This window comes from Vipera berus (genome assembly GCF_964194415.1).
Source record: "Vipera berus genome assembly, chromosome: 10".
Taxonomy (NCBI): Eukaryota; Metazoa; Chordata; class Lepidosauria; order Squamata; family Viperidae; genus Vipera; species Vipera berus.
The window spans coordinates 16,315,216-16,343,214 of NC_138213.1; the positions used below are offsets into that span (position 1 = coordinate 16,315,216).

Here is a 27,999-nt window from a genome sequence, read left to right on the forward strand (position 1 = left end):
TTTAATCCTACGCTTCCTTCAGGGACCTCCCAGTAGGGCATATGGAGATATTTAAATTTACCGATCGAAGGGAATATTTCTAAACTTAGGATTGAAATATTTATTTATTTATTTATTTATTTATTTATTTATTTATTTATTTATTTATTTATTTATTTATTTATTTATTTATTTATTGTTACATTTATATCCCGCCCTTCTCCGAAGACTCAGGGCGGCTTACAAGCTTAGCAGTAGCCTTCATTCTATGTATATGCCTGCTTGTTAGGGCTTTCACACACACCCCAAGTGGCATTATTACAAAGTCAGCTTAATTGCCCCCAACAAATATGTGGGGGTCCTTGGTGCTCTCTGAGGTTGGTGGTTTCTTGCAGTGGTGGAGCACTGATGATGTTATCTAGTTTGGTAGCGAAATGTCTACAAGAAAGCTTGGGTCCGGATTATCTAAGGGAACACCTGCTGCCGGCATCAACTTCCCATCGTCCTGTGCGCTCCCACAGGGAGGGCCTTCTCAGGGTACCACCGGTTAAGGAATGCTGGCGGGTTATTCCCAGGGGAAGGGCATTCTCTGTGGGCGTGCCGGCCCTATGGAACCAACTTCCCACGGAACTTAGGACTGCCCCTGACCTTCGCTCATTTCGCCGGGATTTGAAAACCTGGTTCTTCAAGCTGTTTGGCCCAGACTGAGGGGTTTTAATTTAATTTAATTTAATTGGGTTTTAGTTTAACTTCAGGGACTATAATTTAATTAATAGTTTTAATTGATTTTAATTTTGTATACTATGTATTTTAATTTTCCCTGTAAACCGCCCTGAGTCCTACGGGAATAGGGCGGTATATAAATTTAAATAATAAATAATAAATAAAGCCACCAGGTTCAGAGTGCAGCAAGGACACCCCACACACACTTATTTAAATTTGCGTAGTACTTAGATTTCAGTGTTGCCATTGTTTTTTTAAGGCGTTATTCCACTTGTGTAACTATGCAACCAATCCTTTGTGTTTTCTCCTGGTAGATCACCTATGAACGTTTAGCATCAGTAACCATCACTATCACAATTTTAGCTTCGCGTTGACTCCGCAAGGCAGGTCTAGGAAAACAGCAAACGTTAGGAATAAATGGAGGTTTGAATCTCAGCCTTCCAGGAGGGTGAACTATAACCTTTCTGTCTTTATATTATGCCATGCACACGTCATATCTAGGAAGCCTGCTGGGCATGGAATAGACAGTCTCATTATAACCATCCTGATTACCTCTTCCATGTAAATTTCATTTTGGGGAGAAACTCCCTGCAGTCTGTAGGGCAAGAGTTGGTTCTTTCCAATGACTATCTGACTCTCTGCCTACCCAAATCTTTATTTTGACTGAAGATGTTAAATAATAATAATAATAATAATAATAATAATAATAATAATAATAATAATAAAGTTGGAAGGGACCTTGGAGGTCATCTAGTCCAACCCCCTGCTCAGGCAGGAAACCCTATACCATTTCGGACAAATGGCTGTCCAGTCTCTTCTTATAAACTTCCAGTGTTGGAGCATTCACCGCTTCTGGAGGCAGGTTGTTCCACTGGTTAACTGTTCTAACAGTCAGGAAATTCCTCCTTAGTTCTAGGTTGCTTCTCTCCTTGATTAGTTTCCATCCGTTGCTTCTTGTCCTGCCTTCAGGGGCTTTGGAGAATAGCTTGACTCCCTCTTCTTTGGGGCAGCCCCTGAGATATTGGAACACTGCTATCATGTTCCCCCTCGTCCTTCTCTTCATTAAACTAGACATTCCCAATTCCAGCAGCCGTTCCTTGGATGAGTAACAAAATGTCTCAATGTTAATAAACTTTGATCCAGTCGCCACGATTTAACCTTTTCAGATTACCTCTTCCGCTTTCAAAACCTTACATTTACCAAGTTTGGGAGAAGACTGCAGAGAGACATGAGGGCCATCCTCCAATACTTGAAGGTCTGTCACAGGGGAAGAGGGAGTCAATTTATTCTCCATAGCATCTGAGGCCATAACAAGAAGCAATGTTTGGAAATTCTTCAGGGGAGATCCAACCTGGCATTAAGGAGGAATTTCCTGACGGTGAGAACCACTAACCAGTGGAACTGCTTGCCTCCAGAAGTTATGGGAGCTGTATCACTGGTGGGTTTCAAGAAAAGATTGGACAACCATTTGTCCGGGTTGGTATGAGGACTCCTGCTCTGGGCAGAGGGTTGGACTAGAAGACCTCCGAGGTCCCATCCAGCCCTAGGTTCCTATGCAAACCTGGTGCATTAGACCACTGTTTCTCCACCTTGGCAACTTTCAGATGTGTGGATTTCAACTCCCAGAATTCCCCAGCCAGCGAGAAACACTGGCGTAGAGGAATAGAATTTGTGTTAATTTTGTTTAGCCTCAGTTTTTCGTTTTTGTGGCTTTTTGCACAAGAGCCTTCTTTTATATTTTGCCTTAAAATGTATATGCCCTTTTTTTTTCCTGCTTGCTTTTCCAAAGGTACACATTTCTATTTGCAGTTTTACCGATGTATACCCAAGTTGGTGGTTTTGGCAGGCAAATTAGCATCCCTGACGGAAACAGTGTTTCTTTAGCGCTTTCACAAATGTATCATTTTGGTCCCCGGGATCGTTTTATATTTTAATTGGCAAGACACATTGCGAAATGTAGAAAATTATGACTTCCAGAGAACAGATCTGCATCTCACGTTGAACATGCAAAAAATAGATAAGGAGACATTAAAATGCAAACCAAACTAAACAAATGTCCTTCTCAGCTGGAAAAAAAATGTAGCTTGGAAATGGATGTAGTATTTCCTACTTGGAATACTGCATCCAATTTTGGTCACCACAATATAAAAAAGGTATTGAGACTCTGGAAAGAGTGCAGAGAAGAGCAGCAAGGATGATTGGGGGGCTGGAGGCCAAAACATATGAAGAACGGTTGCAGGAATTGGGCATGTCTAGTCTAATGAAAAGGAGGACTAGGGGGAGACATGATAGCAGTGTTCCAATATTTGAGGGGTGCCAAAAATAAAAGGGGGTCAAATTATTTTCCAAAGTACCAGAAAGCAAGACATGAAATGTATGGAAACAAAACAAAGAGAGTAGCAACCTAGAACTAAGGAGAATTTTCCAGACAGTGAGAACAAATCAACCAGTGGAATGGGTTGCCTCCAGAAGTTGTGGCTGCTCCATCACTGGAGGCTTTTAAGAAGAGACTGGACTGCCATTTGTCTGAAATTGTATAGGGTTTCTTGTTTGAGCAGGGGGTTGGACTAGAAGACCTCCAAGGTCCCTTCTAACTGATATTCTATGTTCAATATTCTAAACAGAACCAGTACCTTCTCTATAGTACCTTTCCTCATTCTATTTTAAGGCTTTCTTAAAAGAGAAATTTGATGTTCAGCTGTTTGACTGAAGTATTCTGACATATCAGATCCTCTTTGATGTAGCCTTGAAATGAAATGAAGATGGAAAATTTTTCATTCTTCTTACTTTCCTTGCACCAGAAAGTGGAAAAATTAGTTTTGCCAAGAGGCTTTTAAGAAGAAACTGGACAGCCATTTGTCTGGAATGGAATAGGACCTCCGGCTCAAGCAGGAGGACTAGAACACCTCCAAGATCCCTCCCAATTCTGTTATTCTATGTTCTAGAACAGGCATGTCAAACTCACGATGTCACATGACGTTGCACGACGTATCGTGATTTTTTTCCCCCATTGCCGGCAATGGGGTGGGCACTGTTTCGGCGTGAGGCATGCAGCCCACGGGCCGGCAGTTTGACATGCCTGTTCTAGAAGCTCACAGTCATTAAAGAGATGATACCTGGTCCTCTTTTAAGAGTTCATAACTATAAGGTTGGATACCATCTACCAACATGGTCTATAGTACATCTACAATCAGATAGATTCTGATAAGTTCTTCTTCCTGATTTATTCTGTCATTCCTCTTCCATGCAGACTCATTTTTCCTTCCTTTAGACTTTAAATAATATAATGCAATCTAAGAACCATATGCACATAATTGGTATTGCTGGCTAAGAGGCAGTAAGTGCCAAGATACGTGACAATGGCGTTTCGAAGAGAGAGAGAGAGAGAGAGAGAGAGAGAGAGAGAGAGAGAGAGAGAGAGAGAGAGAGAGAGAGAGAGAGAGAGAGAGAGAGAGAGAGAGAGAGATGGTTAAAAACACCATTGTCACTAAACCAGCCCAAACATCTTCCCAGCAAGATTTGAAACTGCTACAAGACTGTGTTTTCTGTGAATAGAAATGACCAGCACTTGATGGGCAATGGAATTAAGAAATATATGCTGAGGATGTCTATGGAGATTCTCAGTCATCCAGGCCATGATTGTCCCAAAAGTGCTTTTTCAAGAGGCAACTGGACTTCTTGGTTTTCCTTGAAGATCTTTTGCTTCTCATCCAAGATGCTTCTTCAGTCTTCAAGGAAAAATGAAGAAAGTCCCATCCAGTTCTTCCTCCACATGTTCTTCATATGTTGCTCTTTCCTCCACACCCCAAAAAAGTTAAATCCTGACTTTGACACTCCTCTGGTCAACTGAAATCTAAGTGCTCTATCCACACATTTCCAATTGACATTTGTTTTGCCTGGGAGATAACGCAGGCTGGGTTGTGTACGGGTGATCGTCTGCATGGTAGAGAGAAAGCTGTGATGAAAAAGGGGAGGAAGGCCTCCCTAAGGGGATAGAGGCAGCACTGCCAACATAAATGCTCAACAGAAATAACATGCCAGATATGTTTTCAGTGATTTATGCTGCACTCGTGTGCAAGCTTCTCTGGAAACTGCATGGGACCTGCTTCTGAATAACAAGCAGGAGGGGCTGGTAAGCGTGATTTGACAGCTCTTTCATTTAGCCACCTTTTCATTTTACCCAATTTTAAAAACCAGCATTTTAGCTCTCTCAATTATCCTCATTCCTCCTCCTTCATTGTTCCAAATTCAGGCAAAGAGGCAACGATTTGATTCTTAGTGGGCCATTGTATAAGATGTTTCCAAGCACTTTATTTTTCCTTTTTAAACTCTACAGGTCAAAGTGCTGGAATTCATTTTTTTTTCTCATGGAAACTTGAGTGATCAAGCAGAATGCCTGGAATGATTTTTTTTTTAAAAAGAATCGGCAGGCTTAGGTGGCTCAATTAGAGCAATGGTCTTGAGGTTGGGCAATCCAGTGGGTTAGCTTGATACGATGTTCCTTTGGTAGTAAAGCTCTGTGATCTAGAACGAGCAGCTGCTAACCCACTGAGTTGTCCCCTAGTTATGTGAACCCAATCATTGTAGGACATAAACTATGGCTTAGAATATTGGTGAGCTCAGCTAATGGTTTATTCCAATCATGGTTATTATGCATATCATAAGCTTTGTGTAATGTGTGAAGGCCACTCGTGATTGTCTCCAGCAAATGTCTGATAATTGACAGCTATTCTCAATCTCCTTCTTTTTCTCTCTTTTTGTCTTGTACCTTTTCAGACGCTTCCATTTCTCATGTCCCGATAACCTCCATGTTGCCTGCAGTGAGAAATGATACAACCTGTTGCCTCTAGACCCTTGAAGCTCACAGGAAGCCCACCTTCTGCTCATCCTAAATGAAGTTGAGTTGGTGTCCTTCAGAGGATAAATGCTCATTGCAATCCAGGAGACCTCAACTGCCAGGAGCATGTCCATTCCACCTCTTGGCCTGCAAACCCAGATTCTGACGGATGGCAGACGGTGGTGACACCATGTAGAAGGTGCTGAAGGGGTGTCCTAACTGAGTTGCAATGGTTTTATACACTTCCCCATTTCCTAACGGCTTTCTTTCTGCACTGCATTCCTTCTCCTGGGGCTTAATCTTCCCATGCTATTGGCTCGGGGACCGGCTCCTGGCCTCTTTTGTGCCTACCACCTATGAGAAACGGCAAAGGGGAGATGACCCATGCTACTTCCATGCTCTTTGCATCATCATCACCACTCCCATCTACTTAGCGTTGCTGGTGGTTTCCCTTCCTTTTGCCCTGATTGGGTTCCTGTTATGGTCCCCTCTCCAGTCCATGAGACGTCCATACATTTATTCCAGACTACAGGACAAAAGCCAGATCAACGGATCCACCTTACTCACCGAGTGGAAGGCGGCCAGCAATGGGAAAAGCTTTTGTTTTAGCAGCGCCAACGTCTGCTTGCTCCCAGATTCCTTGGCAAGATTAAACAATGTTTTCAACACACAGGCCCGAGCCAAGGAAATTGGGCGAAGGATCCGGAACGGGGCAAGCAGGCCCCAAATCAAAATCTACATAGATTCTCCCACCAACACATCGATCAGTGCAGCAAGCTTCAGCAGCCTCATTTCGCCACAAGGTGGAGATGGCAATAACCGGTCGGTCAACACGAGCATTAAGAGAACCACGTCCATGGAGTATAAAGGTGACAATACTGGCTCTAACCATGAAGATGGCAGAGACCCCAAAGCTGGAGGAGATGCTGGCAATGGAGAAGATGGTAACACTTGCATTGTGCGCATAGGTGGTGAGGATAATGGTCATGTTTCAGACCTAGAAGCAGACGGGATGGGAAGCCACATGAATAACAGCAAGGGAGCAGTCAACTGTTCACCTGAATCAGAAGCTGACATCCTGAAAAGTCAAACACCCAACCATAAGCAAAAGGAAGGGGATTCTGGGAGCTTGGATAGTTATACTGCCTCCCGAGAGTCCCTGGTGAAGATGCGCTCTGGAGACGGTCCAGTTGACCAAAGCACCGTGAACAGTAAACTCCTCTACAAGGCCTCTCTTATGAAGAAGACTTCCGTGAAGAAAAAGAAGAATATGGACGAGCCTTTCGACCACGAGATCTCTGCTTTCTTTCCTGCCAACTTGGACTTCCTCTGCTTGCAGGAAGTGTTTGACAAAAGGGCAGCAGAGAAGTTGAAAAATCAGCTGCACCGCTATTTCGAGTACATTCTGTATGACGTTGGAGTCTACAGCTGCCATGGCTGCTGTAGTTTCAAATTTGTGAACAGTGGCCTGCTTTTTGCCAGCCGCTACCCAGTTATGGACGCTGCCTATCACTGTTACCCCAACGGAAAAGGAACAGATGCCTTGTCCTCGAAGGGTGCCCTGTTTCTCAAGGTAAGACCCTCGTGGTACAGAATAAGTTCCCCTCTCCTGTGTATGACAACAAGGGGTGGAGACGGTTTGCAAATGCAGAATTTGCAGGGTGGGAACCTGGAAGTGAATATTCTTGTCCTCAAGTATGGAAGCTCACTGGAATTCAAGAGCATTGAGACACTAGGTCCACTCAACATGTTAGAGGAGGTTAAAATGAAGTTGTTGCTTCTTGAGGCAGCGTGTCGTGTGAATCCAACTATTGTCTCAGTATGTTATGCACTCCAGCTTCTCAAATTAAGAAATAGCATGAATCATTGGGTGGACATAGCATGTTATATGAGCACAGGGACTGGGTTATGTTAATCCAGCTTTAGGATTCAGCATGTCGTGTGAATCCCATGGAATCTGATAGGGTTTCTACCCTTTGAATATCTCTCTCCTTCTAACTTGAGAACTCATATTTCGATTCTTCCATAATTTCTGTGGATTATCAGCTATGTGTGAGTCTCTAATTTCCAGGAACACAATAGCAATTCTGGATGTAGCTAGAAATCAATTATCTCTTTAGCCTTCCTAAGCACAGAGCATAAACACAAGATGGACAAAAGCTCTTATACGGAGAATTAATGCAATATTTAGTGCCTTTCATGGTGCTTTCCAACATGCTTATTGTCCTTTGTCCTTCCAGAGCTCATACCCACTGGAACAATTACTGTAATCTTAACTTCTTCAATTGTGTGACCAAATTAATGACCTTCAATAATGGTTTTATGTTGACTTTCTGCTTTTGCTTAGTTGTGGGGGTGGTGGTTGTCTAAGTTGATAGAATGGATCTGGGCTCGTTCAGTTTCCCTTCACTGATGATTTTCCCCTATGCTACAAATGGAAAACGGGACATTGAAATAGTAACTTGTCTTCAAAAACAGTTTGTGAATGATTTAAGAATTGCTCCCAGGCCCTGTGTTCTGTGTGGGTGTGGGTGTGAGCATGCCCATGAGTCTCTTTGTTTTAATCGCCACAAGCTGGTTCATTTAGGGTATAATCCTACAGTGGGAAGAGACGCGGGACCGTTTAGATTTATTTTATTTTATTTTTATTTATTCAATTTCTATGGTTGTCCAAATCAACCAAGTGACTCTGGACAGCTTACCATATTATTTAATAATTGAAAAGATATTTGAAAAAATAAAAACATCCAACAAAATAAATACGGTACATATAAATATAAACAGCCAGTCAGTGCTTTTTTTGTAAAAGAAAAAGGTGCCGGAACTCACACATGTCATACAACCCGCCTTGCCTACCCTACAAGGTTCCATCCCAAAAAAGGTGCCGGAACTCCGTTCTGAGCGTTCTGTGAGAAAAAAAGCCCTGGCAACAGTGATGATTAATCTGTTAATAGTGAAGCCACGTTATGGGGGCCCTTGACATATTCCATGGCCCAGGCCCGGGTACACAGACAAGTTATTAGAGCTTTAGAAAAGCAAATAGGAATTTCATAGAATAACAGAGTTGGAAGGGAGCTTAGAGGTCATCTAGTCCAATCCACTGCTTGAGCAGGAGACCCTGTACCATGTCAGACAAATTTCTGTCCAGTCTCTTCTTGAAAGCCTCCAATGATGGGAGCACTCACATCTTCTGAAGGCAAGCCCTTCCACTGGCTGATTGTTCTCCCTGTCAGGAAATTTCTCCACAATTCCAGTTTGCTTCTCTCCTTGATTAGTTCCCATCCATTGTTTCTTGTCTTGTTGCCTTCAGGTGCTTTGGAGAATAGGTTGACCCCCTCTCCTTTGTGGCAGACCCTCAAATATTGGAACATTCTTATCAAGTCTCCCCTAGTCTTTCTTTTCATTAAACTAGACATACCCAATCCCTGCAACCGTTCTTCATGTGTTTTAGCCTCCAGCCCCCTAATCATCCTTGTTGCTATTCTCTGTACTCTTTCCAGAGTCTCAGCTTTGCTATTCTGAACTCCGAGGGGAGAATATTCCAGACTGCTGTTTTCCCTTCCCTGATTCTTCCTGACACTGGAAAACCTCAAAAGGAGCATGATAGAATCCGTTAGGAAGGGACAGCATGGATAATTCTTGGCAAAACTATTTTCCCCACCTTCTGGTACAAGCAAAGTAAGAAGAATGAAAATTTTCCATCTTCATTTCATTTCAAGGCTACATCAAAGAGGATCTGATATGTCAGAATACTTCAGTCAAGCAGCAGAACATCAAAAGCCTTAAAATAGAATGAAGAAAAGTACTATAGAGAAGGTACTGGTTCTGTTTAGAATATTGAACATAGAATATCAGTTAGAAGGGACCTTGGAGGTCTTCTAGTCCAACCCCCTGCTCAAACAAGAAACCCTCTACGATTCCAGACAAATGGCAGTCCAGTCTTTTCTTAAAAGCCTCCAGTGTTGGAGCACCCACAACTTCTGGAGGCAAGTTGTTCCACTGGTTAATCGTTCTCACTGTCAGGAAATTTCTCCTTAGTTCTTGGTTGGTTCTCTTTGGCTAGTTTCCATCTGTTGTTTCTTGTCTGGCCTTCAGGTGCTTTAGAAAATAGGTTGACCCCTCTTTTAGTCCTTCACCATAACACTTTTACAATTATGCTTTGAGAGAAAGGGACCGTGAGTGGCAGATGATATTTGAGAGAAATAAGCACTCAGCAGGAATTGTTAAGGAGGAGGAGGAGGAGGAGGAGGAGGAGGCATCCTGGGCAGAAAGCAAACAAGGAAGATAATTAATTTCTTTTTAAGTGCTTCAGTCTTCTAGAGTGATATATTTCAGGAGGATAGGAGAGATGCAACCTTAGCATGAACTGCTGGGTCACAGTTTACAGAAACACAGGAAGGCAGGGGAGGGAGAAAAGAAGATAACGGTTAAAAACGTTGAACAGAGAGTGTGGGAAATAACTAAATAAACGGTGGGAGTATTAAGAAGGAAGCACAGAGAAAAGATGATGTGATTTTGTGGAAATGCCTCCAGGGAAGGTCTTAGAAGAGCAGGAGGAACCTGAAACCACTTCAGATCTTTTGTATGACATCACATCATCTAACAAGCTGCGGCGCTGCTCATGCTGCCCAGCGCTCTTATGATGGTAGACCAAAAACATAACGAAAGATCCACAAATTTCTCACCTTGGTTAACATGTGATTTATGAGTGCTCCTCACCCAGAGTCACCTGCTTCAGATGGCAGCTATAGAAACTGAGTACATAAAATAACAGAATAACAGAGTTGAAAAGGACCTTTGAGGTCTTCTAGTCCAACTCCCTGCCCATAGCAGGAGATTCTATACCTAGGGTAAGCAACCCTGGCTCTTTTATGACTCGTGGACTTCAACTCCCAGAATTCCTGAGCCAGCCATGCTGGCTCAGGAATTCTGGGAGTTGAAGTCCACGAGTCATAAAAGAGCCAAGGTTGCCTACCTCTGTCCTATACCATTCTGGACAAATGGCTATCCGATCTCTTCTTAGAAGCCTCTAGTCTTCTAGAACTGGAGGTGTTCTCTCGATAAGCAATGAAATATCTGCAGGAAAACAACCAAGGACCCCACAAAAACAGTGAAAGGGGGACAAGATGACTCTTTCGTTCAGGTTTTCAAAGTCAACAGCAGCCACAAGAACCTGCCCCCTACCCCCAAAAGTGGAAAGTGGACCCCTGCCTTCGTAAACTAAAAAGCAAGTCAAATGGATGTGATTGTGATTATTGCTCTGAAGACTCTTTTTTTCAGTACGCATCCTTTGTAAAGTAGAGGCCAGCAGTTAATTTGCAAATAGGATCTGCTCCTTGGAAACGTCTGAGATTTATAGCTTTGGTTCTCTACGTCCAATATGCCAACTCTTTGGAGAGATGGAAATCAAAGCAAAGGACTGAAAGGACAGCCAACATTGTGGAGACAGTGAAGACCATAGAAATACCAGCAGGTACCCCGACTCATGAATAATTAGAGCCATAGCATCCTACATTCAACTTAAGCATTATTAGATATATTCCTCTTCAACTGGTTGATTGTGAGATACCAAGGAGTGAGTCATTGCATGCTATTTTACTAGATGAAGTTCCCACGAGCTCCCTGAGAAATTAACCTGAGGGATTGACCTGTTGGTCAATTTCTCAGCTAAATAACCTGAGGAATTTGCCAACAGGTTTATCTGGGGCCAGATATGTAATATTAAAACGCTCTGTACCCTGGCTGTAAAAATACAGTGAATTAATTCTGTCATCCCTGCGTGACATCTCAGAGCTGTTGTTTGAAGCATCTGCTTCAGTTTACTTAATGATTGGGGTTGGTCCCCTGTGAAGTTATGACTCAGCCAGTGAAACTGTCCAAATGAAAGAAACAGAGAAAAGTTTCAAAGAGGGAGAAATTAACAGAAGGTACCATTTTTTCCCCCTTAAACAAGAATCATCTCACTCCCTAAGCAAGAACGAAAAGATTTTGTTTTATTTTTAATTCAAGTGGGTGGATTATTTTTTAAAGAAAAATAAGGACTTATCAATGGGATAGATTTCATCCAAATCGTGGCAGAAAGAATTTCAGATAGTAACAAATGATATCAATGGTAGAATCAGTTGAGAAGAGGGACCAGGGAGAATTCATTGTTGATCCATCTAGTAAGTAGGATTTTATCAAGCATCAATAAAAGCTGGTAGAAAGCTTTTGTTTTGATCTGCTTTGAATCTCCAGAATGTGGTTGGTGCTCAAATCTCTGGCCCTCTTTCAGCATGTGCAGATAGACATAGCTCATCTGAGGATAGATAGATAGATAGATAGATAGATAGATAGATAGATAGATAGATAGATAGATAGATAGATAGAGATAGATATAGAGATAGATATAGATATAGATAGATAGATAGATAGATATAGATATATAGATATAGATATAGATATATAGTCAGATGAGCTTCTCCTTATCCTCCTCCTCTTCCTCCTCCTCCTCCTTCTTATCCTTACCCTATCCTAGAATCTGAATTACTTCTAAATCTTTGCCAGAAACAAAAACAGAAGCCACCTCAGTTTACAGAATGTAACTGAAGGTAAATAGAATGTAGTTATTATCACTCCTTTTAATTTAGGGTCAAGAAAAAAGAGGAGGAGGAGGAGGAGGCCACTCAAAGGTGCTTTTTTATAAGGCAACTGGACTTTGGAACTGTTGAAAGTACTGCATTGTAGACTGAAGATAGATGGTGCCGTATTCCTCCCCTTCTTTTGAGAGAAGGCTATTCAACTTTGATATAGATGGCCTCTTTGAACAGCCCTCTTTTAACAGAGGGGGAGGGATATGGCATCATCTATTTTCAGTCTACAACTCAGTCCTTTCAACAGTTCCAAGAAGGCTCCACACCCATTTGTACTACTCAGGTGACCATGACGACACAGATAAGCTTCCAAATGGCCTCAACGGCTCTCTAGAAGAATGTAAATGAACAGCTGTCTGCAAGAAGTATAAATCCTTCCATTCACCACCATCCGGGCAGATCTGAAGAAGCTTCTTGGATGAGAAACGAAACGTCTTCAAAGAGAAAAAAGAAAGTCTAGTTGCCACATGAAAAAGTACTGTGCTGCCACCATGTGGCTGTTTTGGAGAAATTACAATGTGGGCAGTCAGACCCTCCTACCCTATGATGTATTTCCTCTTCCCTCCCCTTTCTGGGATGGACTTCCTCCTCCTTTGTCCCTAGAGACTTCTCCTTCTCCATTAACCAGCAAACATGTTTTAATAGCAGTCATGTGCAGACACTGGGAGTATTACCATTTTCTGACTATTCTGGATCAAAGCCGTTGTACTGTAATTAATCCCTTGTTAAGACTTCTATGGTCTATATAAGCAGATGCCATTACCATTAACAGCTCTCTCTCCAGATAGTTGAACTCGTGGAAACACCTTTTATCATCGAAAAATACCTTTATTGCTTGTAGAGTAGGATACAACAGGTGGGGTGCATTAAGTTGATGTCTGAAGCATTTCCAAGGTCAGAAAATGGTAATACTCCCAGCGTCTGCACATGTCTGCTGTTATCACATGTTTGCTGGTTAATGGAGAAGGAGAAGTCTCTAGGGACAAAGGAGGAGGAATTCCATCCCAGAAAGGGGAGGGAAGAGGAAATACATCATAGGGTAGGAGGGTCTGACTGCCCACATTGTAATTTCTCCAAAACAGCCACGTGGTGGCAGCACAAGTACCTTTAAAGCAACCATGACCTGGATGACTGAGAATCTCCATAGACAAGAAGAAGAAGAAGAAGAAGAAGAAGAAGAAGAAGAAGAAGAAGAAGAAGAAGAAGAAGAAGAAGAAGAAGAAGAAGAAGAAGAGGAAGAAGAAGAAGAACTTTTTAAGTGAATCTTCTCCATCCCAGCACTTTCCAGATGTTTCATGGCTAAAACTCCTACTGACTGAGGAATTTCAGGAGTTGGAGCCCCAATATTTCTAAAACTTTCCTTGATGCAGGCCATTGTTGTACTATTACTGATCAAGGTCTAAATGTCTTCCTCCAATCTGAGACTCTAGCTTGGAGTTTCAGTCGACAAAATGTGATGTGAATATCAAAAGTAACATCAAAGCAGGCTGCCGTGTGCTGACAGGGCAGCTCTTCAAAGAGAAAAACAGTTCAAAACTTCACTAGTGATGGTGTAGAACTTATTTAGAGATCAAATTGTTGGCTTGCTTATACAGAGACAGACGAACTGACCCACCAAAGTTTCAAAACTTTGCAGCTACCTCGGGCCCACCTCAGTTAGTGGATTTGTCAGCTTTTTAAAACAAGCTTTCTGCATTAGGCCTACGCAGTAATCTAAATATTTTATAATACACATGCTGCCTCTGCTAATGCAAGCCTTGGCCAGAATCCACCCTTCCTGGCTGTATTCGAAGATCTTCCTCATCTCAGCATGTTTCAAATTGTCTACAGCTCCAATCATCTCCAACTAGGAGGGAAGCATGGAAGAGAAAATTAGGAAGAAGCATTTCTGGCTTTCTGTTATTAAGCAGAGCAAGAAAAATTGCTTTAATAATAATGTTCTTTGCTATAACAACAACAACAACAACAACAACAACAACAACAACAATAATAATAATAATAATAATAATAATAATAATAATAATAATAATAATAATAATAATGTGAATATCTCTTTCATTGCTTTTCCTTTTTCTTTGTTCTTCTCAATAACCAGTGTAGTGAAAAGGGAAGAGTTGCCACTTTTCACATTCATGGGCTGGACTGATAAAACACACTAAATCTTAGGTTTGGGCTAACAAAGAGTGATTCCTGCAATTATAGACCATAACAGAATAACAGAGTTGAAAGGAACCTTGGAAGTCTTCTAGTCCAATCCTCTGCTCAAGCAGGAAAACCCATACCATTTCAGACAAATGGTTGTCCAATCTCTTCTTAAAAACCTCCAGGATTGGAGCATTTACAACTTCTGGAGGCATGTCATCCCACTGGTTCATTGTTATCGCTGTCAAAAAAAAATCTCCTTAGTTCTAGGTTGGTTCTCTCCTTGATTAGTTTCCATCAAACTAATGCTAATTGTCCTGCTTTCAGGTGCTTTGGAAAATAGTTGACCCATTTTTCTTTGTGGTAGCCCTCAAAGAAATATGAGTGCTAAAAGAAATAATCCATATTATGGCTTAGAGGGGGGGGGGTCTGCTTCATGCTCAAGTCAATGATTGGGATTCCAGCAGCTGCAAAGTCTTCATTTTGAGTAGTCCTAGTGTGCTATGCTGGGACGTGGTGGCTCAGTGGGTTAGGACACTGAGCTTGTCGATCAGAAGGTCGGCAGTTTGGTGGATCAAATCCCGAGTGCCACGTAGCAGAGTGAGCGCCTGTTACTCGTCCCAGCTTCTGCCCACCTAGCAGTTCGAAAGCACGTGAAAATGCAAGTAGAAAAATAGGGACCACTACGGTGGGAAGGTAACAGCGTTCCGTGCGCCTTTGGTGTCTAGTCATGCCGGCCACATGACCACGGAGACGTCCTCGGACAAGCGCTGGCTCTTCGGCTTTGAAACGGAGATGAGCACCGGCCCCTAGAGTCGGAAACGACTAGCACGCATGTGCGGGGGAACCTTTACATTTTTAGTGTGCTATGCACAACTAGTCATATTCTTCAGTAATTCCAGTAACTGTAAAATGACAGGGTAATTTTCATTTAAGATGGAAGAAAATGTGATAGCCCACATAATGTTATTAAAAGCCTTATTCTTCATGAATTCAGCTCATGAATTCACCTTCTAATATTGTGCAGGTCTAAGGTGATCACTTCAACATGTAGAATCCCAGCATTTAATAGAGTGCTGTGTGGTGTGCATAGCCTGAATCTGTGGCCACGTGGCTTTTTACTAATGCTATGAGCAGGACGTCTCCAAGGGACCCACCTTCTGAGGTGGAAGAAGGAGGGCGCATTTCTCTCCTCGGTTTTCTAAGCTATTTGTGCCAGCACATCTCTTCACCTTTGGCCTCAGTGCTTCAATTCACCCTCATGTTCTCTGCAGGAGCCCCCTGTCTGGGTTCAACCCAAATGCTTGTTCTGGTCAACTAAAGACCTACAAGCTACCTTTACACCATTTGCTGAGCTTGGTTTATTTTAATCTTGATTAGTGTGTTTTTCTGGGTGGCTTAGTGCAGGGTGTGAAATCAGCCTTTTGGGTTAGTTTGTGAACCCTGAGAATGGGTGGATTCATAAATAGATCAAGCTTGTTTTCTAAACCTAACTGTTGAGAAGTGATGGCGACCAATGCCTTTGCAGGCAGCCCTGATTGCCAGCTCACAAGCTGACACTCTGAAGACCCTGTTCAGAATCAGTTCTACAGACTGGTCAGCCACATTTACAAACACCTTATGGTTTTGTGGCAATAAAATGGAATTCTAAGATTGCCTCTTCCACCCATGATTAAGCTACTCAAATTGGAAGTCCCAGGAGAACCTTCTAATAGCTCCTCACTTAGGGTGGCAAGGGAGATGGAAGCTTCCAGTGACTATGTCTCTGCTGCAAGACGTCTCCTCGGGAATACCTCATCAGCATCCAACTTATTAGCTTTTTAGAAATAATTGAAGACAGAGCAATTGAGGACACCTTGTGACTACCTATTTGTCCCCTGTTTGTACAGGTAGTTTTAGTTATTCTGGTCATCACAATACAAAAATAATGATGAGACCCTAGAAGGAGTGCAGAGAAGAGCAACAAAGATGATTAGGGGGCTGGAGGCTAAAACATATGAAGAACGGTTGAGGGAACTTGGTATGTCCAGTCCAAGGAAGAAAAGGACTAGGGAAGACACAATAGCAGTCTCCCTGCTCTTGAGGGACTGTCACAGAGAAGAGGGGCCCCACCAACTCTCCAAAACACCTGACGGCAGGACAAGAACCAACCAGATGAAGATCATTAAAGAGAGATCAAATCTAGAACTAAGGAGAAGTTTCCTGACAGCGAGGACAATTAATCAGTGCAAGGGCTTGCCTCCAGAAGTTGTGGGTGCTCCATCACTGGAGATCTTGAAGAAGAGATTGGAGAGCCATTTGTCTGGAATGGTGTAGGGTCTCCTGCTTCAGTGGGGGAAACCTTGGAAAACCTCTTTCCTTTCAAACCTGTTATTCTACGTTGTTTTATATGCTGATGGTTTTGCACTGTGGATATTTCGTGTAATTGGATGATAACTTCTTAAAGTTTTTTGATTGTGGCAAGAAGAAAATTAATAAACAAACACACTGGGGAGACAGGCCTGTTGGGCAGAAGGTTAGATTCTGGATACAGGTTTCTGTTTTTTCAGGTTTGCCCTTGAAGTGGTCAGCCATTTTAGGAATGCATTTACCCCCAAAATACAGTGATCATAAGCATCCTATGTGGATGGCCTGGAAGAATAGCCATACTTTTTAAAATACTTACAGAACATCACCCCAAGTGGGAGCCACACAGATCTCTGCGGGGGATGTCATGCTATTACCATGGGGAAGATGCACTCCTTAGATCTTTTCCATTGTTTCTCAACCTTAGTAACTTTACAATGTGTGAACTTCAACTCCCAGAATTCCCTAGCCAGCATGGCTTTATGGGGAATTCTGAGAGTCAAAGTCCGCACATCTTAAAGTTGCCCAAGTTAAGAGACACTGTGTTTGATGGTATTATTTGATACAAAGAGCCCCAAGCATGCTGACTGTGCAGCAACCTTACCAAGATGAGCAGAAACCATAGGAGAAAGGCAATTCCTTTACTTATCCTTCTCGTAAAGAAAGGATCCTAGACGTTTCTTGGTGGTTAAGTGGATGGGCTGGAAATTCTTGCCCATGTTGATGCTGGCCAGGGAAGTTTGGAAGCTGCAGTCTATCGACACGTAGGACATCTTGGCTGAGAAAGACTGTCCTGCCAATCTGCTCAAATATCATCTTCTGAAGCTTTACTGAGTGTCCTCTTCTGAACTTCTTCCATCTGACAGCTAACCTGCATCCTTTGGTATTTTGAAAGGCTGAGATTCTTTTTCTGTTTAGTTCTTCCTCTCACGATCTCTTTCCCATTTCATCCTATCCTTAACAGAATAACAGAGTAGGGATGAACCTTGAGATCTTCTAGTCTGCTCTCCTCCCCAGCTCAAGCAGGAGACCCTTTAACATTCCAGACAAGTGGCTGTCCAGTCTCTTCTTCAAAGCCTCCAGTGATGGAGCGCCCACAACTTCAGAGGCCAAGCCGTTCCACTGGTTGATTGTTGTCACTGTCAGGAAATTTCTTAGTTCTAGGTTGCTTCCCTCTTTCTTCACCTTCCACCCATCGCTTCTTGTCTTACCTTCAGGTGCTTTGGCGAATAGGTCGAAACCCACCCCCCCCTTCTTCTTTGTGGCAGCCCCTCAAATAATTGAAAATATTTCTTTTAAGACCCACATCGTTTCCCACCCATCTCAAGACCCCAAATTCCACAAAAGGGGGTTGGTTTACCGCAGCCGTCAGGTGTATCAACCAAAGGGGAAAGAAAGCACCCGGCCAACGATTGCAGCTCTTCCCATTAACATTTCATACTTACATTTCATTCTGTTTGAACATGTTTAAATAATAGATCATCTTAGCGTAACTAACAGAGCGGCTTTATAAAAGCACAAGACGTCTCTGCAAGCAAGAATGCCAAACTCATAAAAAAGGCTTTCTGCAAATCTTGTTTAGACCCAGTTTGAAGCCAATAATGTGGTGGGCGTTCAGGATAGAGGCAAGGAAGGAGAAAGAAAACCTTTCAAAAGCTTTAGGTTGGAAATGGCTTTTGTATTTTAGCCGGTGCCACAAATGGCTTTGCTACACAACTCCCTGGAAAGGCTATCCCTGCCTCGCTCAGCTCCCACTGTGCAGCTTTGCTCAAGAAATATGCATCCTGGAAACTCTCTCCTTTTTAAGTTACATTTCCTGGAATCCCAGACCAACCGGGAGAATGAAGAGGTATACAAAAACCAAACGCTGTACATTAAATTAAAGGTGGCGCAAAGCATCCTATATGCCGTTGCATCCTGTTTAAACATGGAACACAGAATCACAGGACTGGAAGGGAACTTAGAGGTCTTCTAGTCCATCTCCCTGCTCAAGGTAGGAGACCTTATGTCATCCAGCTCAAATGGTTGTTGAATCTATTTTTTTATAACTCCAGTGATGGCGCACCCATAGCTCTGGGAGGGAAGCTGTTCCACTGATCAGAAAGTTTCTGCTTAATTCCAGGTTGGATCTCTCTTTAACGATCTTTCACCCATTAACTTCTTGCCCTGCCCTCAGGTGCTTTGGAGAACAAGTCAATCCCCTCTTCTCTTTGATATCTAGACATACCTACTTTCCTCAACTGTTCGCTATACCATCTAGGTTCCAAACCCTTTATCATCTTTGAATTATTTATCATCTTTGATAAAGGTAATAAAGATCTCATTGATGCCAAGATTATTCTTGGCGATAATTGTCAGGTAGGTGGGGAAAAACCTATTCTATTTGATTGTCACAATTCTCTCCTGCAGCTGCCACCAAAGTGTCCATCTGATGCAACAGCAAAAGATACTGTTTTGCATTTCAGGGTGCAGTTTGATAGCTATTTTGGGGATCTCTTGAGTCTTAGGGGGCTGATGGAAGAGGGTTTGAAACCAGCCTCAAGGTTTACGGAGGAGGCCAATTACATTAGTGTTGAATAAACGAACATAGAGGCAGACAAACTTGGTTGGAGATGAGAGAATTTTACTGAACCACCGTAGGGATGAGTCAATCAAGTCCCAATCCAATTTCCCATGAAGCTCTGCCCCTACGTTATTTTAAATGTATTCATAATTTGAGTGGTACTTAGAGATGCCTCTTCCTAGAAGGAAAAGCTGAAGAAGGGCTAAGATGATGATTATTTACCATCAAGTCATTTTTGACTCTAGTGGCCTCTAGATAGATTTTCTGCATGACAATCTCTCCTCAGCTGCTCTTTCAGGTCTTCCAATATTGCATTGATCTCCTCCCTAACTAACACATCTGCTGCTGTATGAAGACAAGACCAAGCTAATTCCAGCTTCAAAAGCCCTTTGCCAAGGCTTCTTGGTGTAGCCTTGAGCTGAAAGGGGAGATGAATCAGAATAACAGAATTGGAAGGGATCTTTGAGGACTTCTAGTCCAACTCCCTGCTCAGACAGGAGGTCCTGTACCATTTCAGACAAAGGGTTGTCCAGTCTCTTCTTAAAAACCTCCAGTGATGGAGCCCCCACAACTTCTAAAGGCAAGCCACTCCACTGATTAATTGTTCTCACTGTCAGGAAATTCCTTAGTTCCAGGTTGCTTCTCTCCTTGACTAGTTTCCATCCATTGCTTCTTGTCCTGCCCTCTGGTGCTTTGGAGAATAGCTTGACTCCCTCTTCTTTGTGGCAGCCCCTGAGATATTGGAACACTTCTATCATGTCCTCCCTCATCCTTCTCTTCATTAAACTAGACATACCAAATTCCAGAAACTGTTCCTTATATGTTTTAGCCTCCAGTCCCCTAATCATCTTTGTTGCTCTTCTCTGCGTTCTTTCTAGAGTCTCAACATCTTTTGTATATCATGGTGACCAAGGTAGGCAGCTATAAGTTGTTATTTTAAATCTCCCACAATCTCCTGGTAGAGAAAGATCCATAGCATTCTGAAAAGCAATACCATGGCAAGGATTGTGTGTGAAATTCTACAAAAAATCTGCTCTGGTAAATTCAGAACAAGAGCCAGAGAGCCTTACTAAAGTCTTCACAGATGCCAGAGGGCATAAATGATGAAGCTAGTTATAAAAAGGCATATCTGATGTCAAGACCATTTATTACTTATAGGCTCAGCTACTTCGATCCTCCCCAAAGTAAAATTAAACCGAAGCAAAAGCCAAACGTCTCTCATGAGCACCTCTAGAAACAAGATATGCCTTCTGACAGGATCACTTTTCACAATAATCTTTTTATTATTATTATTATTATTCCCTCTTGCCACCCTGCTGAAAATGATCAAATGTTGAAGCACTGCTTTGTGATCCTTTTCTGGAAAACTGGCAGTTGTTTGCTACCAACAATACAATTTGTATTGGTGCTAACTCTCTATTTAACTTGTAAACATAGTCCTCCTTTTAAAAACAAATGAGTCCTTTTTGCACACAAGGCGAAGTTGTAGGAACACATAGAGAAAAGAAGATGCTATTTTTTAAAGTAGACAAATGTTCACAGATATTTTAGTTCCACTATTTCCAGACACGTCTCACATCTATATATATGAAAAATTGGGTGATTTAAAGTAACCCGGGGTAATTTTATTTCTCTGCATGGTTCTACCTTGAGAATGGATCTGCTCATGTAAAACCTTTGCTAAGAAAACAGATCTTGTGTTTCATCATTTTGAGGTTAGACGGAGACCAAATGTCCCATTAACTTCTCTCTCTCTCTCTCTCTCTCTCTCTCTCTCTCTCTCTCTCTCTCTCTCTCTCTCTCTCTCTCTCTCTCTCTCTCTCTCTCTCTCTCTCTCTCTCTCTTTTTCTCTCTGGCTCTCTCTCACCTTCCAGGTGCAAGTGGGAAGTACACCTCAGGACCAAAGAATTGTGGGATACATTTCCTGCACCCACTTGCAAGCTCTGGCAGGTAAGTATGGAATTGTTCTTCTGATCATCCTGATGTGGTATGAGAAAGTTCCTATGGTTTTTTTTGTGAAAATAAAAATGTTGCATGCAGGATTAGACTAAGGTTCAATACTCTGTGAAACAAAGAGACCAAGCTAGGCGGTGGCAGCCAGCCAGCCTTGCCTAGTCTTGGAAAGCTAAGCCAAATTCTTCTCCATTTAAATACCTTTCAAAATCAGATTCTGTTTCATGCAACTGAGGAGGACAGATAGAAGTATCGCAGGATATTTTTTCTGCATGCCATTAACATATATTCAGTTTGCTTTATTATTATTATTATTATTATTATTATTATTATTATTATTATTATTATTATTATTATTATTATTATTATTATTATTATTATTAATTCGGTTTATATACCGCCCTACTCGCAAAGGACTCAGGGCGGTTTACAAGGCAAAATTTAAAAACAATACAATATAAAATTAAAATAAAATTAAATTAAGTATAGCCCCAAAAAGTCAAAATCACAATTTAAAATCATTAAAACCCCTCAGTCCAGGCCAGATAACTCAAAGAGCCAGGTTTTTAGGTCCCGGCGAAACAAGCGCAGGTCGGGGGCAGTCCGGAGTTCCACAGGTAAATCATTCCAAAGGGCAGGCGCGCCCACAGAGAATGCTCTCCCCCTGGGGGCCGCCAGCCGGCATTCCCTGACACGGCACCCTGAGGAGGCCCTCCCTGTGGGACCGCACAGGACGATGGGAAATTGACGCTGGCAGCAGGTGCTCCCTCAGATAATCCAGGCCCATGCCATTTAGGGCTTTATAGGTCATCACCAGCACCTTGAATCTCACCCAGATTACTTTACCTTACTTTAACAGTGTAGAGTGATATAAAAATGAGATGGAAGAACATAGAACATAGAATATCAGAGCTGGAAGGGACCTTGGAAGTCCTCTAGTCCAACCCCCCTTCTCAAGCAGGAGACCCTACCATTTCAGACAAATGGCTGTCCAGTCTCTTCTTGAAAGCCTCCAGTGATGAGGCACCCACAACGTCTGAAGGCAAGCTGTTCCACTGGTTAATTGTTCTTGCTGTCAGGAAATTTCTCTTTAATTCCAGGTTGCTTCTCTCCTTGGTTAGTTTCCATCAATTGTTTCTCATCTTGCCTTTTGGTACTTTTGGGAAGATACCTGATGGACGGGCATATGCACAAATGGAAAGAGATATGAATAAAGGAATCCAGAGAGCCTCATGAATTTATAATATGGCTTGTCTTTCTTCAATGGCTTTGCAAATTAGTCTTCCAGGTCTAGCATGGCTGATCCTAGCATATGGAACTTGATCTAATGCAAGTTCCATCTTTCAAATAATGTTGCATTTCCTAAACATCATGTAATAAACTAGTATTGGCTTCTCTTTCTGGTAGATATAAATCTTTTCCAACTATCACATGAATCTTCAGAAAAAGATACTTGTTGAAAATCAACTCGTGAGTCTGATTGGGTGAAAAAATAATTATATTTAATTATTTCTTGGTTGCATAAAGGTACTCAGAAGTAGCTTTGGATGCCTTTGGCGCTTAACCAGTCCTATTTCAATAAATAGTTGTCTTTTTTTACCCATGGGAATGCCAGATAATCTAAATATTATATAAATCTTATCTCAAAATAAACAGCATGTCATCCGGTAATGCTTTGGGGTTAAGTTATATATTCAAAGTTTCTTTTAAAAATGAAAATATCCAAATTAACGATAGTTTGGGGCAAATCACTTGATAGAACAAGTGCCTTTTTAGTAGATACATCCAGATTCTTGGCTTTTCAACATTTAACATAAACATAAACGTTTGCCAAAAGTTTAAGAGTATGTCCTGTTCTGAATAAATTGCTACAAGTAGTACTGGAGATAACAAAGTAAAGAATTGTTTTTAAAGAAGGAAAGAAAACTTAGCATCATAAAGTAGAGATAAAGAAAATTAGGGCTATCACATTTGACTCATAAAACTGGAAAATCATTGGATTGATTGATTGAGTGATGGATTAATTGATTATGTGCCATCAAGTCATTTTCAACTTTTAAGCAACCGTACTGTATGTATATACCCCATGATGATCTGCCCCGCCAGCCTGGTCCTTCAGCAATTCCAAAGATGGACTTATTACTTGTAACATGGTCCATTCACCTTGCTGTTGGCCGTTCTCTTCTCTGCAGGTTATGCTTGTGAAAACTTAATCAGTGGGTTCCTATTGGGTGTTGTGTCATAGCTAATTGATAAAACATGCAAAAACTAGTCTCCTGCAGTAACAGAATAACAGAATTGGAAGGCCTTGGAGGTCTTCTAGTCCAACCCCCTGCTCAAGCAGGAGACTCTATAGTGTTTCAGAGAAAGGGTTGTTGAGTCTCTTGTTAAAAACCTCGAGCACCCACAACCTGTGCAGGCAAGTTATTCCACTGATTAATTGTTCTCACTGCCAGGAAATTTCTCCTTAGTTCTGGGTTAGTTCTCTGCTTGATTAGTTTCCATCTGTTGCTTCTTGTCCTGCCTTTGGGCGCTTTGGAGAATAGCTTGACTACTTCTTCTTTGTGGCAGCTCCTGAGATATTGGAACACTGCTATCATGTCACCCCCAGTCCTTCTTTTTCACTAGGGGAGACACAATAGCAGTCTTCCTGCACTTGAGGGACTGTCACAGAGAAGAGGTGGTCCACCAATTCTCCAAAACACCTGAGGGCAGGACAAGAAGTAACGGATGAAGATCATTAAAGAGAGATCCAATCTAGAACTAAGGAGAAGTTTCCTGACAGCGAGGACAATTAATACCCAATTCCTTCAACCATTCTTTCATCTGTTTTACCCTCCAGTCCTCTACTCATCTTTGTTGTTCTTCTCTGCACTCTTTCAAGGGTCTCAACATCTTTTTTTACATTGTGGCAACCAAAACTGGATACAATATTCCAAGTGTGGTCTTATCAAAGTATTATAAAGTGGCATTAACACTTCACATGATCTTGATTCTATCCCTATATTAATGCAGCCTAGAACTGTGCTGGCTTTTTTGGCAGCTGTAACTTAGACCAGACTAAAAGGGAGTCAGGTAATTTGTACCACCAGACATACTGTTTCATCCATGAACTGCAGTTTCTCATACTGGCTTGTCTTGGTAACCTTTCTTGGTGATGACAGGTGTCTTGTCAAACAACTTATTAGCCTATAATATAGTTAGACTAATCTTGGCTTGGGCTGTTACATGAGTGTAGTCATGGTGGAGCGTAAGCTGTTTAGTAGATTTTTGTGGACCCAGTCAAGAGTATTATTTAGTAAACCATGCTGTAGCCAACTGGGGATTAGCATGCTCTGTGAACACAACCAGTGTTGATTGCCTCAATTTGCTGAGAGTTTTTAAATCTATATCTCCTTGAGAGCTCTCACATTTAAAAGCATCTGTATCAGGGGTATCCAGCTTTGGCAACCTTAAGATCTGGTGACTTCAACTCCCCAATTTCCTCAGCCAACCTATTATATATTATAGGCTATTATAGATTAGTATGGTTGTTTGACAAGACACCTGACTAAGCACTAAGAAAGGTTACCACAATAAGCCAGAATGAGAAACTACAGTTCATGGATGAAACTCTACGTCTGGTGACTCCATTTTAGTCTGATCTAAGTTACTTCAGGAGTCTAGTTTTTGCATGCTTTATCAATAAGCTATGACACAACACCGAACAGAAACCTACTGGTTAAGTTTTCACATTCATAACTTGCAGAGGAGAAGAGAACGGCCAGCAGGAATTTTGGGGGTTGAAGTCCACAGGTCTTAAAGTTACCAGAGTTGGACACACACCCCGATCTCAATTTTTCTCACCTAAAAATGTCTGCTGGATCTTGAGCAGCACTCAACAAGAGAAAGTTCAGCAAAAAGCTAATGAAAATATACCGTGCATGTAGTGTGCTTGTATGATGTTATTGGCAATTTCAAAGGAAGCCTTCCAACCAACAGCGCATTATCTTGGAATGATGGATGAGTCAAAGGGGTCAGGCAAGGACATTTACAGCAAGTGCCTCTAACTGGCTGGCCAGCAATAAATCAAACTCTGCAAAGTAAGGACGAGCTCCATAATGATGCAAATCAGGCTGAGCGTGGAGACCTTGAAAGGTCACGGTTTGCCTGAGTAGACAAACACACACTTGCACTGCATCTGTCACCTGGAAAGCCATGGGTGTCAAGAGCCCATGTTCAGTTTGCATTTTTGCACCGAAGGGTGTTTTTTTTTCCCCCACCGCCACCTGGTTAGATTGGACAGAAGAGTGTTTTGCCTTAAGCAGTTCACCAATCCCTTCTTTCATTGTCCCTTTTGCAGACATATTAGCAGTAATTCTAATACAGGCAGTCCTCAACTTCAGATTACACTTGAGCCCAATATTTCTATCACAAAGTAAGCAGTTGTTATGCAGTTTTTGACCCATGTTATGACCTTTTTTGCCGCAGTTATTAAGTGATTCACTGCAGTTAAGTGACTCATAGGGTTGTTAAAGCAATCTGGCCTTCCTCCATTGACTCCCCCCCATTGTCTAGGGAAAATAAGGACTAGGGGTGACATGATAGCAGCATTCCTGTATTTGAGGGGCTGCCACAAAAAAAGACAAGGTCCACCTATTCTCCAAAGCACCAGAAGGCAGGACAAGAAACAATGGTTGGAAACTGACCAAAGAGAGAAGAAACCTGGAATTAAGGAGAAACTTCCTAACAGTGAGGACAATCAACCAGTGGAACAGAAGTTGCCTTCAGAAGTTGTGGGTGCTCCATCAACTGGAGGCTTTTTAATAAGAAACTGGAGAGCCACTTGCCTGAAATGGTATAGGATCTCCTGCTTGAGCAGGGGGTTGGACTAGAAGACCTCCAAGGTCTCTTCCAGCCCTCCTTGAAGTTCACTGACTCTTAGGTAAAGGTAAAGGTTCCCCCGCACATGTATGCTAGTCATCTCCAACTCTAGGGGCCGGTGCTCATCTCCGTTTCAAAGCCAAAGAGCCAGCACTTGTCCAAGGACGTCTCCATGGTCATGTGGCCGGCATGACTAGATGCCAAAGGCGCACGGAACGCTGTTACCTTCCCACCGTAGTGGTCCCTATTTTTCTACTTGCATTTTTACGTGCTTTTGAACTGCTAGGTTGGCAGAAGCTGGGATGAGTAACAGGCGCTCACTCTGTTATGCGGCACTCGGGATTCGACCCGTCAAACTGCCGACCTTCTGATCGACAAGCTCAGCGTCCTAACCCACTGAGCCACCGCATCACTGACTCTTACCTGTTGCCATTTTGCTTTGACTGTTACTAGTTCAGATTCTTGTGTATAGGTAGAAGAATGAAAGCCAACATAGTCCTAGACTGCATTAAAGAGGTATAGAATCAAAATCACGTGAAGTACTAGTACTACTACCTTTACACAAGAATCTGAACTAGTAACAGTCAAAGCAAAGTGGCACCAGTCAGTGAACTTCAAGGAGGGCTGGTCTTAGATCTTTTCTGGGTGTACAGATGATGTATTTTACTCCACTCTTGGACTCAGTCTGATAATCTCCTACACCATATAGCTTTCAGAAGAAATGCTTGGGATGGCTTGCTTCCTTCTTTCTCCACACATCTTTCCCTTTGCGCACTGTGTCTTTTAAACTGCAGTCCCAAGAACAGCAACAGTTTCTTCTGCCTGTTACCTTCTCTGGGAGGTGACCGGATGGGGTAAAATAAACACACAACCTACCTGTGGAGGTTCTGCCTAGTCTGAGGGGAAGAGCATCTGGGAAATTCTGATGATAAGAATTGGAGCAGCTTTGAGCCAAACTACAACATGTCCCACTTTGGGGATATTCTTCTGGCCACTTGTCACCACGTGTAGACAGGGGCTAGAAGCAATTTCTGAAGATTGGCCATGTCCTCTTGGCAACAGTATTAAAAAGTGCCAGAGTCAACATTAAGAGTAGAATACAGGAGAGGCAAATCCAATTGGCTTCCAAGTTATTTTAATTTGGATAGAATTGAGTGTTCCTGGAAGCCTGCAGCCATTGCTTAGTCAATCTATTAGATCCATATTATAAAAGAGCATATAAAAAGAATTATTACACGGTAGTTCTATCTGGGGAATACACTAGAACAGACATGTCAAACACAAGGCCCGGGGGTTTCATGTGGCCTGCAAAGCCATCCTGGAAACAGTGAGGGAACGGCCCCCACTGCCTTGGCCCTGGCCCAGAGACCCTCCTTCTGCCAGAGACCCTCAGATCTGTCCCACTCCTGCCCAGGCCCACATAGGCACCCTTGATGCCAACGATGTAGAGCTGGCCACGCCCACCCAGTAGGCCATATAAACTCTAGCCACGCCCACCTAGTAGGCCACACCCACCGAGGCCATACCCACCCGGCCCCTTGAGGGCAACCGCAATGCTGATGCGGCCATCAATGAAATTGAGTTTGACACCCCTGCACTAGAGGGAAAAATCGACGTTGTCAGAGATTTTGCTCTTGGTTCTGGGAAGGTTGACTCCATAGAACAGGGGTCCCCAACTCCAAGGCTGTAACCCGGTACTGGGTTATGGCCCATTCAGAACCAGGCCGCACAAGCAGTGGGCGAGCGCAGGAAGACTTAACAGAGTCCCAATAGCGTCAAGGATGCATGTCAGCTCTTGGCCTGGAGTAGTAACGTCCCATTCCTGAAATTTTGAAGAAAAAAAAATTTGCCACAGCAACTCCTTATCATCCAGTCTCTCTGCTTAATTTTATTTTTTTTATTTTTTTTATTTTAATTCCATTTATATCCCGCCCTTCTCCGAAGACTCAGGGCGGCTTACA

At 42.4% G+C, this 27,999-nt stretch overlaps 1 protein-coding gene across 1 annotated transcript in view; it reads left to right on the plus strand.

Annotated features, from left to right (window-relative positions):
* Positions 1 to 5,768: 5,768 nt before the first annotated feature.
* SMPD3 (sphingomyelin phosphodiesterase 3) overlaps positions 5,769 to 27,999 on the plus strand; it is a gene marked incomplete at both ends in the record, with an annotated part of 42,431 nt that continues 20,200 nt past the window's right edge. The window contains 2 exons of the mRNA XM_081336230.1: positions 5,769 to 7,112; positions 21,097 to 21,172. Coding sequence (XP_081192356.1) covers positions 5,769 to 7,112; positions 21,097 to 21,172 — 1,420 coding nt within the window. The remainder of the gene's footprint in view (positions 7,113 to 21,096; positions 21,173 to 27,999) is intronic.